General features: G+C 34.7%; 3 protein-coding genes across 3 annotated transcripts; 1 reads left to right on the forward strand and 2 right to left on the reverse strand.

Moving 5' to 3' along the window:
- Window positions 1-464: 464 nt before the first annotated feature.
- LOC144437391 (borealin-like) lies at window positions 465-4,860 on the reverse strand. The gene is made up of 7 exons (XM_078126319.1): window positions 4,725-4,860; window positions 4,233-4,361; window positions 3,588-3,838; window positions 3,207-3,337; window positions 1,836-1,946; window positions 1,280-1,418; window positions 465-608 (listed from the first exon to the last, which is right to left on the reverse strand). The coding sequence occupies exons 1-7, from the start codon at window positions 4,858-4,860 to the stop codon at window positions 465-467; spliced, it is 1,041 nt and encodes a 346-aa protein (XP_077982445.1).
- An 878-nt stretch (window positions 4,861-5,738) lies between these two features.
- Window positions 5,739-8,221, forward strand: LOC144437446 (AFG2-interacting ribosome maturation factor-like). Its single transcript, XM_078126388.1, has 4 exons — window positions 5,739-6,124; window positions 6,824-7,003; window positions 7,493-7,602; window positions 8,092-8,221. The coding sequence occupies exons 1-4, from the start codon at window positions 5,856-5,858 to the stop codon at window positions 8,142-8,144; spliced, it is 612 nt and encodes a 203-aa protein (XP_077982514.1). The 5' UTR covers window positions 5,739-5,855; the 3' UTR covers window positions 8,145-8,221.
- LOC144437445 (putative ATP-dependent RNA helicase DHX35) lies at window positions 8,212-19,164 on the reverse strand. Its single transcript, XM_078126387.1, has 16 exons — window positions 19,057-19,164; window positions 18,375-18,508; window positions 17,627-17,797; window positions 15,904-16,070; window positions 15,075-15,248; window positions 14,611-14,679; window positions 14,216-14,344; window positions 13,868-14,046; window positions 13,169-13,370; window positions 12,544-12,770; window positions 12,130-12,224; window positions 11,373-11,450; window positions 10,847-10,895; window positions 10,281-10,515; window positions 9,126-9,237; window positions 8,212-8,637 (listed from the first exon to the last, which is right to left on the reverse strand). Exons 1-16 carry the CDS (start codon window positions 19,088-19,090, stop codon window positions 8,599-8,601), a joined length of 2,094 nt encoding a protein of 697 aa, XP_077982513.1. The 5' UTR covers window positions 19,091-19,164; the 3' UTR covers window positions 8,212-8,598.
- Window positions 19,165-19,233: the final 69 nt, after the last annotated feature.

Genomic DNA, 19,233 nt, shown 5'->3' on the forward strand with positions numbered 1-19,233 from the left:
CAATAAACTTGCCGTGTACAATTTTGGGGATTTCTAGTGTTTACACTATCTTGATTACAGCAGGGTGATTATAAAACACAACAAAAGCACTGCTATCACCCACTTGTATATCTAACCATATCAGACAATAGTTTTATTTTGTGTCTATCTTCAATACATAGCTGAAAGCTCAGTTTCCACAGCAGTGATTTGTCTACATAACGTGAAAGATGAAATATGCCCATCCCTTCTCAGACTGAGTTCTTTCACTGTAGAGGCACAAACAGTATCCAAGAGGAAATTTTCTTTCATTGATGCTATACACCTATTTAATTTTTTGTAACCCATACACCACTCTCTTTCATACAGGCTAAATGTGTGCATTCCATGGGATGTTGGAATCAAGGCAATGAAAACACATATAAGTAGAATATCTTTTCAAAAACAAAATATAGCTATATAGTTGGTCATCCTGTAAATCGTTATCATTGATTCTGTGATGTTGTCTGTTTCTGCTGTAAAATCTTGGCAATCTTTGCTTGTAAAAGGAGTAAGTTTTTCCGTGTTGTTTCATCAACTTGTGAAATATTTATATCATTCACATCTTGATTGGCTGACAGCTGAATGGCCTGAAATGAATGAACACAGAAATGGTTGAGTTATGAATTAGGACTACACATCTTTAAACAACCAGGCATATATTCTACAATACTGATCCTAATTAATTGAGAACAGTGTCGAATGAAGACAGGTGAAATGTAGTACCCATGCGCTATTCAAGTTGTATACCGAAATATTACTTTGACATGCAAATGGCATATAATTTTAATCTCACACCAGCATTTCCCATCTACAAACAGCTGAATTGTGGACAGGACATCACAAAAAATACAACGCATGTACAAGTGTACTACAGTGACTGCCATATATCTGTGTCTGTATACTTCTTGATGTAATAAGTTGCAATCATCCTAACTTGTTGCTATGCTATGTTTAATGCAATCAATCATATTCAGATTTACTCCATGCAAGATAAGTGAGTTCGTTCTGATGTGGGCCAGGGACAATGGATCATTTCTCAAGTTGTCAAATATGATGAGGTAAAAGTTGTATGATCTATATCTTGAGATCTAAATAACAATTCACCATTGTGACAGGTACACGGAGTACGATATCATATGGTACCAGTTATTTGATATATTTATATATCTCTGGTACAATTGACCTATACATTCTCAGTCTGTATAACTAGACTATAGTATTAACACATGTCATGTGACAGTGACACCAAATGACTTACCTGTCCATCTGACAATGGTATATATGCCTCTGGTACAGCTGCACCTTTGTGTGATGCATTACTGAGTGGACTGCCAGCTAGGGACATAATCCTCTCCCCAGCTTTGGGTTCTCGTAGTACTGCTGGTGTCACTGGTAGTCTAGGGAAATACAAAGGAGAAATACAGCAGTGTTATCTATAGGAATAAAACAATATGTGATAAGGATGGCAACACAGATTGGATACTTCCTGAGCAGTTCAGGAAGTATGAGAGTTGTGTTATTACAGGATTATGATAGGCATCAGCAGTTATAATTGTAAAGCACTTTAACTTATCAAAAAACATGTTGAAGGAGGTTGAAAATGACACTGAAAAACTATTGCTTACAGTATATGCTGATCACAGTATACATAATATTGTCAGTCTCTATAGTGAACACTGAGGTTTCTGAATTCATTATTTGGTGGTACATGACTAAATAGTCAAGACACACATAATGTTTTCATTCAAAAGCAAGACATTATTGTACGCTGAAATCCCATTCTATGTTGCTAAAGTGAGACATGACATCCTTACCTGGGGTCAAATTTTGGTGTTATGGCTGGTGTGTCCCAACCTGCTGTGATTGCATTATGTCGGCCAGTATGGACAGCTGGAGTGATAAATGAATGATTTAAAGCTGCTTTCCTGTAAACAAATCAAAGAAACATTACTAATGTTGTTAACTTAATGATAACAAGCATAGTTACAGTGACAGTCTTGGTAAGCAAAAAGACTTTATTGTATAACAATTTGATGAAATCTATAGCATGATGTGAAAAATTCTGAACAATAAAACATAGAAAAATATTCTGTACAGTACATCAGTATATAGGTAAACTTCCATCTTCCTTTATATTCAGTGTTCTTGTTAAGAATTTAGAACCTGGCTAATACAGAAAGGTAGTTGTAAGTGTTTTGCTGAAGTTTTAGTGCTTATGGCAGTGTAAATGAGGCAGAAATCTACTGTTGTTTCACACATATACTGTGCCAGTATAGTGGAGCAAACTTGAAGGGTAAAATTTCTGGACAACTTCAAGTAGTTTGTACCTTCTTGTTATCTATTAATGAAATCACTACTAAAGCTACGTTATATTTCCAAAGGGACTAGTAATGTGCAATTGTTGGCCATGGTCACCGTTATAATTACAACAGCATGGTTTGGCAACATATTACCAATAGTCCATTATCAAGTATAGCATGCGTTACAATGAAAGTAAATTAACAAACTTAGTCTAAGATGCAGTGAATATATAAAAAGAGAATTTTAGTTCCTATAGTGGTAACTGGCACTGAAATTTACTATTGATACACTTGTCCTCAGATTCAGAGTTATAATCAGCTGGCTGCCATTGAACAATGTTCTGTAAGTGTTCTAGGAACAGAGTAATTCAACAAATTAGCCAGTGATGACATGAGAAGAAATACTCCACCCAAACCAACTCTGTACTAACTGTTGCATACTCCTCACAGTGACAATGTCTTGACAAGTTCAGCCCAAATGCCTTGAAAATGCACATCATTGGACAGCGATAACTTTATGAGTAATTAAAGCGGAATGCCACTCCAGAAAAATAAAGGTATTTTCATTAACTGTGGGTCCTGGAGAATCATTTCATGATTTCACATCACATAAGTTTAGCTCAATTACGAAAAACACCAAATTGAAACTCTTTTCACCTCTTAGAGTGATGCATAATTGAAGCTGCCTAATACTAGGTCTTAGCAGATATGGATATTTATTAGATGCACACTGGTTATAAGAATTGTTTGTATTGAAATATAAATGAAAATTAAGGAAGGAGATCCCTGCTTTGAAGTCAAGTAAGAATTAGCTCAACACAACAGGTTCATTCCTGTATACTGACTAACTGTATCTTTCCCTTTTCTGGGAGCTAAAAATCCTACCTTGCTGATCTTCTGACTGTAGTTGGTGCCTGAGGAGGCGGCATACTCATACTATCTTGTTCATCCACTGTACTTGTATTTTGTGTTTTTCTACTTGTTCTACCTTTTCCTACTGTGGTCTTTTTAGTCCTCTGGAAAGAAAGAAACATAGATATCATAATGATTTGTAATAAAAGTTGAGATTGTTCTCAAGAATGTTACAGTTATACTTTACGTGTAACAAGTTGCATGTTATGAAGCCTTTGCCCACCCGGGCCAAAAATATAGCACAGAATAACCATAAAGTCAGCAATACATGTAGGTGTTATAACCATTGTCTTGATAATGACCAATAAAACAATTAATTATTATGATCACCAAGACACAGTGATTTTTCCATACCTTCCGTTTAGTGCCTGTCTGTGATGACTGTGTTGATAGCGTATCTGACAATTCATCTGTTGAAGGCAGGCGTTCTTCTTTGATCTTGATATCCATACTAGGGGGTTCAGTCGATTTGATATTGCCTACATTTCCTAGTGGTACTCTATTACTTGTAGATTTTGTGAGTGTACTCCCTAACTGCCCTGCCATGGAGTCTACAGTCTTGGAGGCTTCTTCCAATGCAACAGCACTGATACTGCCTCCTTTAGCTGGTGGTAACAAACAACATTTTAAAAGCTGGTTATTTAGTTACTATGCATTCAATCGTCCTGTGAATTGTACACTTTTACGTAAAGTACTGTTTGTTTCTCCTCTGGTAATGCATATTTCCTCCACACGCTATCACCATATCAAAGTATTTGATTACTATCTATGTATGGGAAATATTCTAAACCTACCTTGGATGACTCTATTTGCATGTATGTATAAAACTGAGTTACTGATTTATAAACACACAACTGTCTTGATATGAAAAAATTGAGGACCACACTATATGTTCTTGTGTAATAAAGAAAAAGACATACATTTTACAACTGTTATTTTAGAAACGATGCTATATTTATATCAGCATAACCTTCATCAGAGATGAAGACATTAACTCACCTACAAATTCAGATCTTGTCATATTTTTCATACTTTTAGGGAGTTTGAACACTTCCATTTTGTACGATGAACTGATTAGTGAACACATTTTTTCTGCTTCTTTTCTCATGCTTTCTATCCTGGTTTCAACTGTGAAGGAAAAAGAAAGAAATGGAAGTGAAAAAATTTCATCAACCTACATTATAGTTAGTTAATCTTTCTCCCAACTTGTACTTAGTTGTGTACAAACAAATACCAGGGTAATATGGAATTGACAAAAAGGTTCAGGTATCCATGATACATCATACAATCATGTCACATTTTTACTAGTACTGTTTATTATTTTATTATTAACTATTACTTACATAGTTCACTTAGGTATAAGTAAAGTAAGTACAAAGAACAACAAATTCAAATTGGTTATTTTTTTTCTGCTAGCACTGACTGATGTCATTTTCTGTGTGGCATCACAACTTCAGTAGAAAATAAAATACATTAAACATGTATACTTACCTTCTAAATCAAAATCTTGTAAAAATAATTCCAACTTTTCTCTACGTTCATTCTCTGATAAATCAGTTGAGTCATCGCCAGTTGGTAGTTTGGGTTTGGTTCTTTTGGTTAACTTTGTCTTCCTTTTCCTTGGCATCTTCTGTAATTAATTTGAGCATACAAGTTTTCAGTCTACTGTAATACATGTACAACTATCTGATAATAATATGCAGAAATGTCTATTTCATAATAACTTGGAGCATAGACACTCCACGTGGAGGGTCTATGCTTTGAGCCAACACCACTGACATAATAAAGGATACTATTACTATAGTATTTCATTTACAATTCGGATTCCAGAACATGATCAGCGTCAGGCTGGAATTGTAAAACGCCGAGTGTATCTCAAAAGTTGAGACTGGTGAAATGTGAAGTGGCTAGATAACCCACTCTAGCTCGTCCTAACTTTTCAGGCCAAACTCACAGTGAACTGCCTTCAAATTCAATGTGATTGTTTTGTGTAGTGTATTACTATTACCAGACTGGCACCAAAATACAAATTTGTCTTCCGACGTTCCGTTACAAAGTTTTATCCAAAAGTTCGATGACATGACTTAAATCTACACATTCTATACTCATTATGCATACAGGTAAAAGGGGTGCATATCGGAAACCATTTCGTGATCAGACAATTAAACCCCAAGATTGGTCATATGACCTATCCCAATGCAATGTTTGCAATCATTCAACTTCAAGACATTGTACATGTATCGCGCATCAGGCTCGGAAAAACATCCCGTTTCCGAGAAGTTGTATTAAAATATCATCATAGTATTTATCTTTACGATCGATTAAAGTTATACACGATACACTACTTGCCTTTGATCACGAAATAACAGCAAAATGGCTTCAATTTATACTGTGTGTAAAAACTAAAGTACAATCCGTGATGGTCCGCCACTATTTCAAACGTTTTCTGAATGGCCAATCAAATCGCGTAATGATATCACGTGCCCCATAAAGCGTGCGCCCCCTGGTGGTGACCTTTACAGCACAAAAACGAAAGGTTGTGCCAGGAATGTCTCTCGATCTCGTGGAAGTGTTCACTATTTTGCATTTTACATGTAAAACAGAATATTTAGAGACTTGTTCATGATTATGGAGATAGAGAACAAAGTTCGCAAAGAATTATTCAAAGCACTCCGAAGTATGGAGCAAGAAGATAGGAAATGGAAAGAAACAGTAGATTCTTCGACTGAACATTTGAGTTCTGTATGTAACCTCTGTGAACAGCTGAGGTGTTGTGGTAAGGTGAACCTGGAGATGACACCCCTTCGAAACTTTACTGACTTAAAGGAACGATTGCAATACAAAATCATTTATTCGTTGGAAGTCATTATGGCAAAATTGCGAGATAATTTGTAAGTTATGAATAACCTATTGGTGTGTTTATCATAAATTTCATTCATTTATTTTATTTATTCATTCATTCATTCATTCTGAACATAGGCACTTGATTGAATCAAGTGTGTGTATAAAATACTACTTGTACTACCATAATAAAATATTATTTTCTTTATACACAGATTGATTCAAGTGCATGTGATTATGAACATATACATTCAATAATTGTGCATTGTTTTCAAGAGCTTTTACCACATTCAGCAACAAGCATGTGATTGATATTTTTTCTGGTGGAATAAAACTGAATTTTCTGTTTCTCACTTTCTTTCCCTGTCTCATTGAATAAGTAAAAAGTAACTTCTTCTAGTTTTTTCTTTCGACTGAATATTAAATCTTTTTATCTTTGAAAGTTTGAGCAAGATTTGATAATATATACAATTATATAAATGTGTATGTGTGAGCATATATAATGTATCATGTTATGTTATAAGATAGAGGATGTACATAACAAGTATTTCATAATAGAATTTCATTGTAGTTGACATTTCAGCATTAATTCCTCTCCCCCTTGTCTAGTGTATGAGTGTTAATGCAGTCATAATTATTTTAGGTGGGGTGGGGGTGGGGGCAACACCATACAATGCACTACAATAAGTAAGTTGTATAAATTCATTATCATATTTTGTTTTTCACTTTCTTTCTTTTGCAAATTGTAGGAAGATATTGCAAGAAATACAGAAGAGAACCAACAGAAATTATGTGCAATGTATGGAAGTTTATCACAGTGTTGCTGATAAACTTGGTATAGATAAAACACTAGAGAGACCAGCTACAGAGCCTTCCATTGCTGACATATTGGAATGGTTGTATGATGTAGACAGAGTTGTCACTCAGGAGTATCCTTGATTATGTTGATATAACTGCCACTTTGCAGAATAAAAGGCACTGTTGAAAACTGATGTATTTACAGACAGTTAACAAATACCAAGACAAAATACAAGAACTAGTCTGTTTTTGATTCCCACATTTACAGTCGGCTAATACCTAACAAAAAGTAAAAGATAGAACAAAGCTAGTAGAATAATGGCTTCAACTCGTATTTTCTGAGAATTCAAATAACACACAGTGAGTCACATTCTCTAATACAAGACACTCACCCAAGTTTACTTGTACATCAATGATAGAAAAGAGACATGAAGCACAGCAATTCCATCCTCCGTCAGATTTTACTAAAGATGCTAATTATAAATCATGGTATGAAGCTACATGGAAAGTTGGAGATAATGAGTTTTGAGTATTCTCAATTCTTTGAACACGTTTGACTAATTCTGAATGTCTGGATAATTGAGCATATTTGGTTAGTTTTCCTTGACTAAAATTACTAGATATGCAAAGAGGAAACTGTTGCTAGATCTAGTACAGTATGATCAAGAGTATGTTGAGGACTTGTCAAGACAGTGGAAAGATTCTGGAAATATACATATATTAATTGGAAGTAAGTTATCACAGAGTTTCAGATTTTGATTTTAGTGGCAAAGGGGTTGCTTCTAGACATATTTGTAAAATTGTCTTACCAGCACTGCAAATTTCACTATACATCATCAACATGCTCTTGGTTATAACATGTGTGCAATGTCATTTTCTTGTTTGAATCTAATGCATTACAAAGTATAGACTCTGGGGGATGTTAGTATGATGGTGTATATTAGAGATGGGAGGAAAAAAATGACATAATTTGGAAACTCAAGCAGTGAGTGTGATGATTGTGTAATCTTGAGTGGAAGCTCAAGTTTGGTGTCAATATTCTACAGTCTAGTTTCCACATTGTGTTATATGTGTAAGGGTATGTGAAACTGTATATTATCAACTGTAATGCAGTAAAATGCTTTTCCATAAACAACATATACACACACATCCAATCCCTAAATTTTGGTATAGACATCAAATTTCAATCACTTTGTACTTCTCTCTCTCTACTTTCCAGATGTTTTGGCACACACCAGTTTTTTTATGGCAGAAGAAAATGAGAAAAGATAGCAGATGTATAATATATAAATATATATTTTATTTACTGTTGTATTTTCTTAAGAAATACAAGTCTTCAGAGAAAACACAGTCCCAGGGGACAAATAAACATAAATTGTAAAAATTGTATTGTGTTATGGCTGTTGTGAATGTAGTATCATAAACCCTACACATGTAGAGTCTATGGTAGTATACAGGGCTGTACAGTACTGTGGTTGTGTATTGGGATCCATGTGTTTGAATCACGGTATGTAGTATACAGGGCTGTACAGTACTGTGATTATGTATTGGGATCCATGCGTTTGGATCACGGTATGTAGTATTCAGGGCTGTACAGTACTATGGCCGTGTATGTGGATCCATGTATTCACATACCTGTAGCAGCCCTGTGACTGCTACCAAGGTATGAAGGTTTCAGCACATATAACATCTCTCATCACAAGTTGTCTTCCAGCTGATGTTAATTTCACTCCATTTTTGCCTTTTTAGCTGCAATTTCCCTTTCCTGTGGATGACAATGACCAGACAAATATTAACAAATGACTAGTGATGGTGCATTGGTGATAACCCCCCCCCCCCCCCATGCTAGATATTACCACGGTGTTTAATTTAAGTCACCGAGAAGTGATTGTGTGATTTGATGAAAAACTTGATGCTCTATGTTACAATATATCAAGTACGTATTTTCTGAGGTGGTGTCTGTAGTATTTTTCAGCAGTAGAATAAACTAGATGCCCTGTGTTACAAGATATCTTCGTCAACACATGATTGTCAGATAACTATATACCATTTCTTTAGTATTTTTTGAAGTAGTGTGTGTAATAACTTATCATCTATCATCTCATTTTAGTGCCCATTGGGCAACATTATACAAGTAAACATATCTAGCAAAGTGAAACACAACCACAACTCTGTATAATGCTTGTCAAGATGGTGTTAACAGTCATCACTCATATTGAGATATTACTCTCCCATGTCTTGTTGTATACTCACAGTGCCATACTGATAATAATGTGGGGCTAATTCATACAGCCAAGACGCATCAATCACTGTCACATCTCTCATGTAATCTTTATTAGTCTGCAGAATTTCATTAAATACCACCCTGAAAGAGATGAATCAGTCATGCGTATGTCAGAGATATGACTGTGATGTATAATGTTATGGCATAGAGTCTGGTTAGTACACAGTAATGTATCTATTGATATATGACAAGTATTGTAACAAGTGTCTTGTTGATTGGCAGAATAATTCACAGTAGCAACAAATAATGGAAACAGTACATTCAAATGTGTGAACTTAGTGTTGTGAAGAAGTAGGATAGTGTACATTGGAAATGGTGTAAAATTACCAGTTAGGTGTTTGTTCAGGATACAATACTGATGTAGGGTGGATATGCAGTGTATAGTGATTGGCATAACACTTACCATAGTGATTGGCATAACACTTACCATTTGGGTGGTTTTTCAGGATACAATACTGATGTAGGGTGGATATGCAGTGTATAGTGATTGGCATAACACTTACCATAGTGATTGGCATAATACTTACCATTTGGGTGGTTTTTCAGGATACAATACTGATATAGGGTGGATATGCAGTGTACAGTGATTGGCATAACACTTACCATAGTGATTGGCATAACACTTACCATTTGGGTGGTTTTTCAGGATACAATACTGATGTAGGGTGGATATGCAGTGTATAGTGATTGGCATAACACTTACCATAGTGATTGGCATAACACTTACCATTTGGGTGGTTTTTCAGGATACAATACTGATGTAGGGTGGATATGCAGTGTGTAGTGATTGGCATAACACTTACCATAGTGATTGGCATAACACTTACCATTTGGGTGGTTTTTCAGGATACAATACTGATGTAGGGTGGATATGCAGTGTATAGTGATTGGCATAACACTTACCATAGTGATTGGCATAACACCATTTGGGTGTTTGTTCAGGATACAATATTTGATGTAGGGTGGATATGCAGTGTACAATGATTGGCATAACACTTACCATAGTGATTGGCATAACACTTACCATTTGGGTGGTTTTTCAGGATACAATACTGATATAGGATGGATATGCAGTGTATAGTGATTGGCATAACACTTACCATAGTGATTGGCATAACACTTACCATTTGGGTGGTTTTTCAGGATACAATACTGATGTAGGGTGGATATGAAGTGTGTAGTCATCCCTAACAGTTCTATAGCTGCCACTAGGATGAAGTCTAGCTGCATTAGCAAAGAATCCACTAACAATGCATCTACATATTGGGTCTACATCTCCCTCACTTGATACCATCTTGATTTTAAATTTCTTGGCAATCTTCTTCAATTGTTCTCGTATTGATGTGGCTCTAGTTAGACCTACAGGGTATTAAAGTTTACAAGTTTCAATAGATCACTTCACATTTCTTGACATTTTCTTCAGTTGTTCTCATACTGATGTGGCTCTAGACAGGCCTATAACTGAGATATCAAATTATGTAACTCCATTCACAGATAACTTGGATTCTCTTTGCAGATATGTTGTCATTTTAGCCTAAACTATTTTGAATTATTTGTCAAAATACTGCTTGCCTCTATTATGTGATCCTCTGCCAATATTATGTTAGGGAAGCTGCCACTTTCTTTTATTTCAAGCTGTGTGTATTATGGGTTATCCACTCCAATCATTGAAGGAATTTATTTATCTTACCTCTATAGTTCAAATAATTTTCATGACACCACCTTGAGCTCTTGTTATGCTGTTACAGAGATGTGAAAAAAGAGTATGATTTATTACATGATCAGTTCAGTAAAACCAAATGAAACAAATTTACTTCATCAAAAAATAGTACTGTAATGTTATACTCTCATAATGTACTGTCAGATCTGTACTTTCTGCTTTTTACACAATGTACCTCGACAATGAGAGAGCAAAGATTTCATTGACACCTCACAGAGAAGTCCTTCATTTTACTCTTCATAACATCTTGGCAAATATTCAGGAATAACTACCAAACTCTAACACAAAATCATGCAAGTTCAATTGAAAATGACTCAATCTTTTAAACTGGTAAGAAATTGTAAATTGCTCTGGGTCTGGAACACTCATGTTTCCCCACTTTCTGACTAAGAACTTTGTACAGGTTTATTTTGTAATTTTTTTTGATACGTTAAGAATATTCATGTCTCCAAAAATCTGTCCTCAAGACAGTATAAATCACTACACATGTACTAACCTGAATAAATGCTTCATATACATTCAACAATGTTATGTGATCACCCTCTGCTACTGAAAAGTTCCTCTTGGCTTTCTCCTGAAAGTGGAAACAGAGTTGAATTACAACTTTGTAACTTCTGAACTTTGCAACTTCAGAAATCACCTAAATACTGCCACAAATGAGACTGTGTGATATAATTACATGTACTCAGTTTAAACATAATCAGAAATTTTGGATGAAATCTCAATCTTCTCAAATTTTGAGGTCACTACTACAAATGAGACTGAGTCAAATGATTAGTGTACATGGTATTGGTCTAAACAGAAATGTTGGATGGAGTCTCAAGTCTTTTAGAGTTCAGAGGTCAATATAAATAGTTGATGATCACTAACAGTATACGTCACATAGACATAATGTATAGAAAGTAAACATCAATGACGCACTTCTAAGTAGGTTTGTATATCATATCAACATTACAATGATAACAACAACATCAATATAAATAGATGATGCTCACTAACGGTATACATCACATCGACATAGTGTACAGGAAGTAAACATCAATGACTGCACTTCTGAGTAGGTTTGTATATCATATCAACATTACAATGATAACAACACTATCAATATGGTTTTTTATGAACTTTCAGTTTCCTCCAAAACTGATAACATTTTCTAGTCTATTTTAGTATACACATTGATGATAGAGTACATTATCCTGTGGTATGTCAGGCATGTAAGGAAGTGGATAAATAATCTAAAACTGACTACTTACAGCTGCCGCTTTCTGCTTGGAAGGTGACAGGAATATATTCTGTACTTGCAACATGGCAGTGATGGTAAGAATTTCATCAGAACAACCGAAGTCACCTAAAATGTCAAAAAATCATCATTTTGGGAAAAGAGAATGTTTAATTCTTACATAGTTGATATGAAAGCCTTTGAGTCATGAAACACACACTTTAAAAACAGATTTCAAGCAGCTGACAGGGATGGATTTAGCAGTGTATAAGAATTGCAGCACTGTATGAAAGACTCATAGAATGCACATATTTTGATAGCCTTATAGAACTGCCATTGTTTAGACTCCTTTACACGCTGTACAAAAGTAAAAGAGTGTGCACAAATTTTTTTTGTGTGTGCATATAATGAATAATGATATGACACCAGTTCAATGGTAGAAACTCACCTGACACTAGTACTATTTTAGCAAACATTGGATCTAATGGAAACTCTGCCATCCTGACACCCAAGGGTTCTGCTAGTTTAGCACTATCATTGATTGCACCCAAGGCATACAGTAATTCTAAACCACGTATCATAGCATTGGAGGATGGAGGGGATAGAAAGTTGAACCGAAGGACGTTATCTATCCCAAGACATTTCAGTTGTAATATGACTGTAGACAAGTTGGTCCTAAATAACAAAGATATAAAGAAACTTATGTAGTTATATTATTCAAACATTTGAAAACAATTTTTTGCATCTCTGATTTCTGTAATTGCACTACCTATCTCAATATCATGAATAAATATCACCAAAATCTAAAACCATTTACTATTCTTTTGAATATGACAAAAATAATGAATATTCAAATATTCTTTATATAATATCTATGAACTGTATTCATCAAAATAGATTTCGTAAGTTGAAGATCAGCATGGTTACTTTTGAAAAATCATGGGTCCTATCTTTCAAAGACATCTTTATAGAAATTACCTCTGTATTCTGGAACAGCATACTTTGGCAATTCATAGAAATCTTACCTCTGCATTTCTGGTACAGCAAACTTTGGTAATTTATAGAAATCTTACCTCTGCATTTCTGGTACAGCAGACTTTGGTAATTTATGAAAATCTTCTTCAGTGTAAAGTCTGTATGCTTTGCCTGACCTAACACGGCCACCTCTCCCTGATCTCTGTTCAGCTGAAGCTTGTGATACAGGTATAATGACCAAACCCTCTAAACCAGTCTGTGGGTTGTATGCCCTCAGTTTAACAAAACCACAGTCTATTACTAGCAGGATGAAAAAACACAAAATATATCAATATTAAGTTGACTGTTGTCAACAAGACAGAAAAACACTTGGCATGATGGAAAAACAAAAATAAAATCCCTGCATTTAGCAGGTTAAGTATCTTTTACTTCATTGCATCAAAATCTACGACAAAGAGTTTGGGGCAAGAGTAGAGCAGTTGACCACTGTTTAGTCAGTGGTACACATCAGTTCTAACCACATTAACCCTCACCCCAACCCCCTAGTTTGAATAAAACTGTTCATCCACTGTACATGCAGTCAACTTTCCTCCATTCTTGTCATAAGATGTATACATATATACATCCAAACAAAATAACAACAAGATGAATTATGTTGCACGGATAAAGACAGAATTTGGTACTTTTCAAACGACATTTCATGTAATTTTAATCGGTATACCAAACTTTTTTGATAAAAAATTGAAAAGACTGAGTAGAAGAAAAGATTTAATCTGACAAGTTTCATAGCAACTCACTGTACACAATCCCATTTATTGTGATGGATGCTTCGGCAATGTTTGTTGCTATGACAACTTTCCTAGTATTCTTCCCTGTCCTCTCAAAGACTCTCATTTGCTCTGATGAAGGTAAACCACCATACATGGGCAGAACTCTCATTTTCATGTGTTTGTCAGATAAATGCCTTGCTTGCTCTCTGAAATGAAGAAATGACAAAGAATATATCCAAAATATTTTTTCTACATACTTTCCATCTAGTACATATCAAAACGAAAATCTATATCTATCCATTCTCGCATGATTACTATTATAGTATAGAATGATATTTCTTACAAACTAGATGAAATTCAAATAAAAATGAGTACCTGACAGATGAAACAACATTCTCTACTTCTTCTTGGCCGGTCAGGAAAGCCAAAATATCCCCCGATGGTTCAGTTTTGTGTATCTTGAAGATGGTGTCAACGGTTTCTTTAATGTAGTCAGGTACTGGACTGAGAAAAAGGAAATCATAAATTACTTAAATAATTTTTAGTCAAATGCATTATGAAAACTATTTCCAATAGAAGTTATCATATTCATGTGTGTAACAGACCCTTTGTTGTGACTCATAAAGCTACTTTCCAAAGAACAGAATGCATAACTTTGTGATAATTCTCTATAATGTTGTTCATGCGAGACACACACAAAACTATTCAATATTCAAATATTGAGCTACAATGCTATATTAGAAACCAAGTGGTTGGTATGACATGCTTACCTTACTGCATAGAATATGTCCACTGGATAAGTTCTACCTTCTACTGTCAGAATTGTGGCAGTGTCTTTGCTATAATAGATACAAAAAAAACCAATGATGATCATACATGTACATGTAGTTCTATGGCAAATTCAAATATACTTCTTCCTGTTGCATCTGAGAAAAAACAATTAGGTGTTCACATGTAACAAATACATTTGAAAGACAAACTGCATCATGTAATTGTCTGTTTGATATGGTTGCTGAGAGTGTGACTGACAATTTGCTATCATATAAAATTATGGACACTGATATCTTGTGATTGTATGCAGAGGACATGGCAAGACTTTCATTAACAAATGTTGGCAATTATTTTGAATTTTTGCAGAAAGCATTCAATTGTTGTTATATACTATTTAGACTGAAGCAGGAAGTAAATGTCATTCCCAAATTGACAGATACACTAGTACCAAATATCTACTTACCTTGAATCATTGGTATCATTGTTGTTGAAGAAATCTCTGAAAGCCTCGGCATCCAGTGTAGCTGATGAGATAATTATTCTCAAGTCTTTCCTTTTCTTCTGTATCTTCTTCAACAACCCAACAATGATGTCTGTGTACAAGGTTCTCTCATGGGCTTCATCAATCATAATTACACTGTAAAGGGAATGTCACAGAAAGGTCAAAGTGCAAGGGTCAGTTTGCCCTCCAAGCCATGGCATTTGACATGTCATTGACACATAGCAATTTCTTGTGACCAACAATTTGAAGTTTCTCTATCTCTTGCTATGTGGTGACTCACAAAAAAACCTACTTGTTACCATTTAGACCCACTAAAAAATTGTCTTTCATCAGAAGTCACACTGGTAGGACTGATTTTAAGAACAGGGAGGTAAATCTAAAAGTTGAGGGACAAATGCAGATTTGGTAAAAATAGGGAGAGAATACAACTTCTAGAATGATAGTAAATTCAAATAATTGTGCAATGTTTCCCATTTAGCTTCCTGTTTCAATATATCACAAGAAAAAAAATAAAATCATATACTACTGAAATGAAGTAAATTGGTGTTGTATCAGCTATACAATGGTTTGAAACGAGATTTCAGAAAAATGGAAAGGTGTTTGAGTAAACTTTTTGGAATAAAGAATGAACTTGTAATACAAGCACTATTGCCCAAACAGTAATAATTCAACCTCTGCAGCATACAATATTGGTACTGTAGTGTCAACACTTTTTAAAGAAATGCAGTCACTAAGAATGCTATGACAACACCACTGTTACTTTCTGCACTGTTCCGTATTTCATAATTACCTGTACTTTCTTAGTAAAGGATCACTCATCATTTCCCTGACCAGTACACCATCAGTTAAAAACTTAATTCTTGTAGCACTAGGATCTGTACAGTCATCAAATCTGATTGCATAACCCACTTCATGTCCAAGTACTGCACCACGCTCTTCAGCTACTCTGTTGGCCACCTACAATAAATGCAATAATTTCTAGTGTGATGTGAGAACAGATCATTGGTATTCACTTTACTCTCCGGCAGTTTTCCCTCTAAACCTTGCACAAGTAGAGCGTAAATAAACCTTAGCGGGAACACTGCTCTCTGGGCCCATTTTCCAAACATTCAGTTTACATAGTCTCTTTTATGTCTCCTAAACTTTCAGCTTTATCGTTATATGTAATCTTAGACCATAAAACAAAATGTGATTAAATATTATGCTGTACAGCCAACATTAATAAGACAGAAGACTGACATATTTGTTAACCCAAGACTGTTTAGGAACTTTAATGAAATGAAGGAGAATCAGACTCTAGTATTATGGTAGGGCAAATTTTCTCCTGTGGATGGTATTTAAACTGGGCAAAATCTGTCTGGTTTCCTCAGGTTTTTTACTGAGGTCCAAACAAAAGTTTTGGTACACGATATGGAAGTTTATGAAAGTTTTACCATATTGACCCCTTTTATTTGTGGCTGTACAAAATCATAGAAGATAAGAGTGTTGTGTTACCACAATGTAGAATGCACTAACTAGTAGAATTGTAATACTGACAGTTATATCAATGCAGCCAGTAGACAATCTAAATATACAACATTGGGGTAGTTGCTGGTTCAGACTACTACAGTGCCAAAAGTTCAGTGGAGACCGGTGAATATTTACAGGTTGTGTCATATGAAAAAACACCTCCCGTTAATTCACTTGACTTTCACAAAAATTGACGAGAAATACACCACTCTGCTCTATACGAAGTACATAGTAAGTTGGGATAGCTTACTGTGTTTTTATTGTTTACAATTTAGAGTACACATTATTCTTTCCATACATTTATTATATTAATATCACTTTTGTGTAAATCAATTTTCCTCATTTTGACATATTATACTTTGTGTTTCTATTTCTGGAAATAATGCAATTTGAAGGCCTCTACACAGTGTGATCCTATGTGCTTATACTTATAGAGGCTGTAATGGGTTGTGCTCCCCATAGAGTCGAGGAAGTGTAAAGGCCATTGTGTTGCAATTGATCCATGCCAGGGGTAATAATTGTGAGCGCCTCAAACTCTCGGGAAGAAAGATGCATTATAAATACACATTATTATCATTATTATTAATTGAATTTGTCATGTGTGCAAGTGCTATCAGTATCTGCAATTTGTTCAACAAAAGTTGTTTTGAATGGGTCAAAAGAAATAGCTTTTTGGAACTGTAGCACAGGTGACATACAGTGGTTCACTAAATATGCGGTGGTTCATATTTTATCCCAGTGAAATCCATTAGTTCATTCAGTAATGACATGGATAGAATTTGTATATAATAGCTATGAGTATACATCATGGTCTGAGCAGATATCTACTATGTTTATCTACATTGCAAGCTCATAGGTAACTTCATCAACATAGACATTTAAAGTTTTGAGACACTACACACAATTGATAAGCTTCATCAACACCTGTGGACTTGTTCACCAGTCTGATGTTTTGATGAACACATTGAAAATGATAAAACTGAAAACATGTAACATATACATACTGTGACTGCAGCCACTCTTCTTGGCTGTGTAACTGCTACTACATATCCCTGTGCAGTCCATCCTGCTTCAGATAAGTATTGAGGCAGCTGAGTACTTTTACCACATCCAGTCTCACCTACTATCACCACTGTTTGATATTTTTCCACTAGGTATAGAATGTGATTGCGATGCTGTAGGAAAATATATACTAGAATTACAGAGTTGTCTGAAATTGTCAAATAAATCAAAAGTTTTGTTGCAGCTGTTACGTTATTTTAACATATAATCAAATTATCAATTCTATCTGCAATTTGTCCAAATATTGTTTCTGCCCTACAATTCTTCATCAGTAGATATTTTGTTCACTTGGTCAATGTTGTTACCATGCATGTAATTCAGAGAGAGAAAATATCTGTGTTTCATATTTGTGATATATCATATCACATTACATTTAATACTTATTGCCTGGGAATTAGGGCACTAGTAGATGTCAAGTATTACATCGAGGGCTGTTATACAGAAAGTAACAGAAAGTATTTCTAGTTAGTTGCTACATATACTCTTTCCTTAGTCAAAGCATATAAATCACTGATAGGTCACCCGTGCTACATGAATAGTGCCCTAGGGAAAATAGAAAACCAATAGTGCTTGCTGTATGCAAATTGAGGTCACAATGGGTCACTAGTGCATACCATGTGACGCGATCTAAGCCAATCAGTGAAGGCTGTATGAAAACAGTATGTTATTATTATTCGTATATTTGAATACCTTAAAGATGGGTAGTCTTTGTCTTTGTTGTTCAATAGATAATGAGACATGAGGATTGTAGATGACAGATTCACCACTGCCTTCACTTGTCTTCTCTCGTTCTTCATGAAGTCCAGAGCCAGGTGCATCAGTACCTTATAAATGTAAATAAATATGACTTACATTTTATACATTATGACTGAAAAATTCTTTAGACGAGAATATACTTGTATGTTTCTTTGTTATGCCCTCATTATTGTATTTTATGTTATCATGAAATTAATAGATAATTATATGTAATTCAATTCAATGTGGATTGTTTTATTAAGGAAATATTAGATAATTACATGTAATTCAATGTGCATTGTTTTATTAAGGAAATATAATACTTCGAATTCGTTGAGTGTTCTGTGAGTGACATTCTCTAAAATTTGACATGTAATCTACACTTTGTTTAGATTATTATTAACATTAAGATTAACACAGAAACGAACCATAACACTTCAGCCAAGATCAGAAATCCAATTATAATTTATATTAAATACATTTGCAGAAAAAAACTTTACAATCGACAATAATTTCATCTTCACTTAAAATCTTCCTAACAATATTTTCGCCTTCTGTTATTTCCGCTTCAGAATTAATTTGTACACAAATATGCAAGCACAGCACAAATTTATAATCGTTTGATTCTAAAACCTACCTGGTTTCCAGAATTTTGGAGTGAATGTTGACATCTTTGACCTGCGTCAGTCAATCAAGGATGATGAGCCCAGTCTGCGCATCATACAGAAGTTTGTTTAGTTCGTACAACTGGAAATAAAACTAATACACATACGTGTTGCATTCACTTTCTAATTTACGGTAAAGTAACAGATCA

This window comes from Glandiceps talaboti, chromosome 7 (genome assembly GCF_964340395.1).
Source record: "Glandiceps talaboti chromosome 7, keGlaTala1.1, whole genome shotgun sequence".
NCBI lineage: Eukaryota > Metazoa > Hemichordata > Enteropneusta > Spengelidae > Glandiceps > Glandiceps talaboti.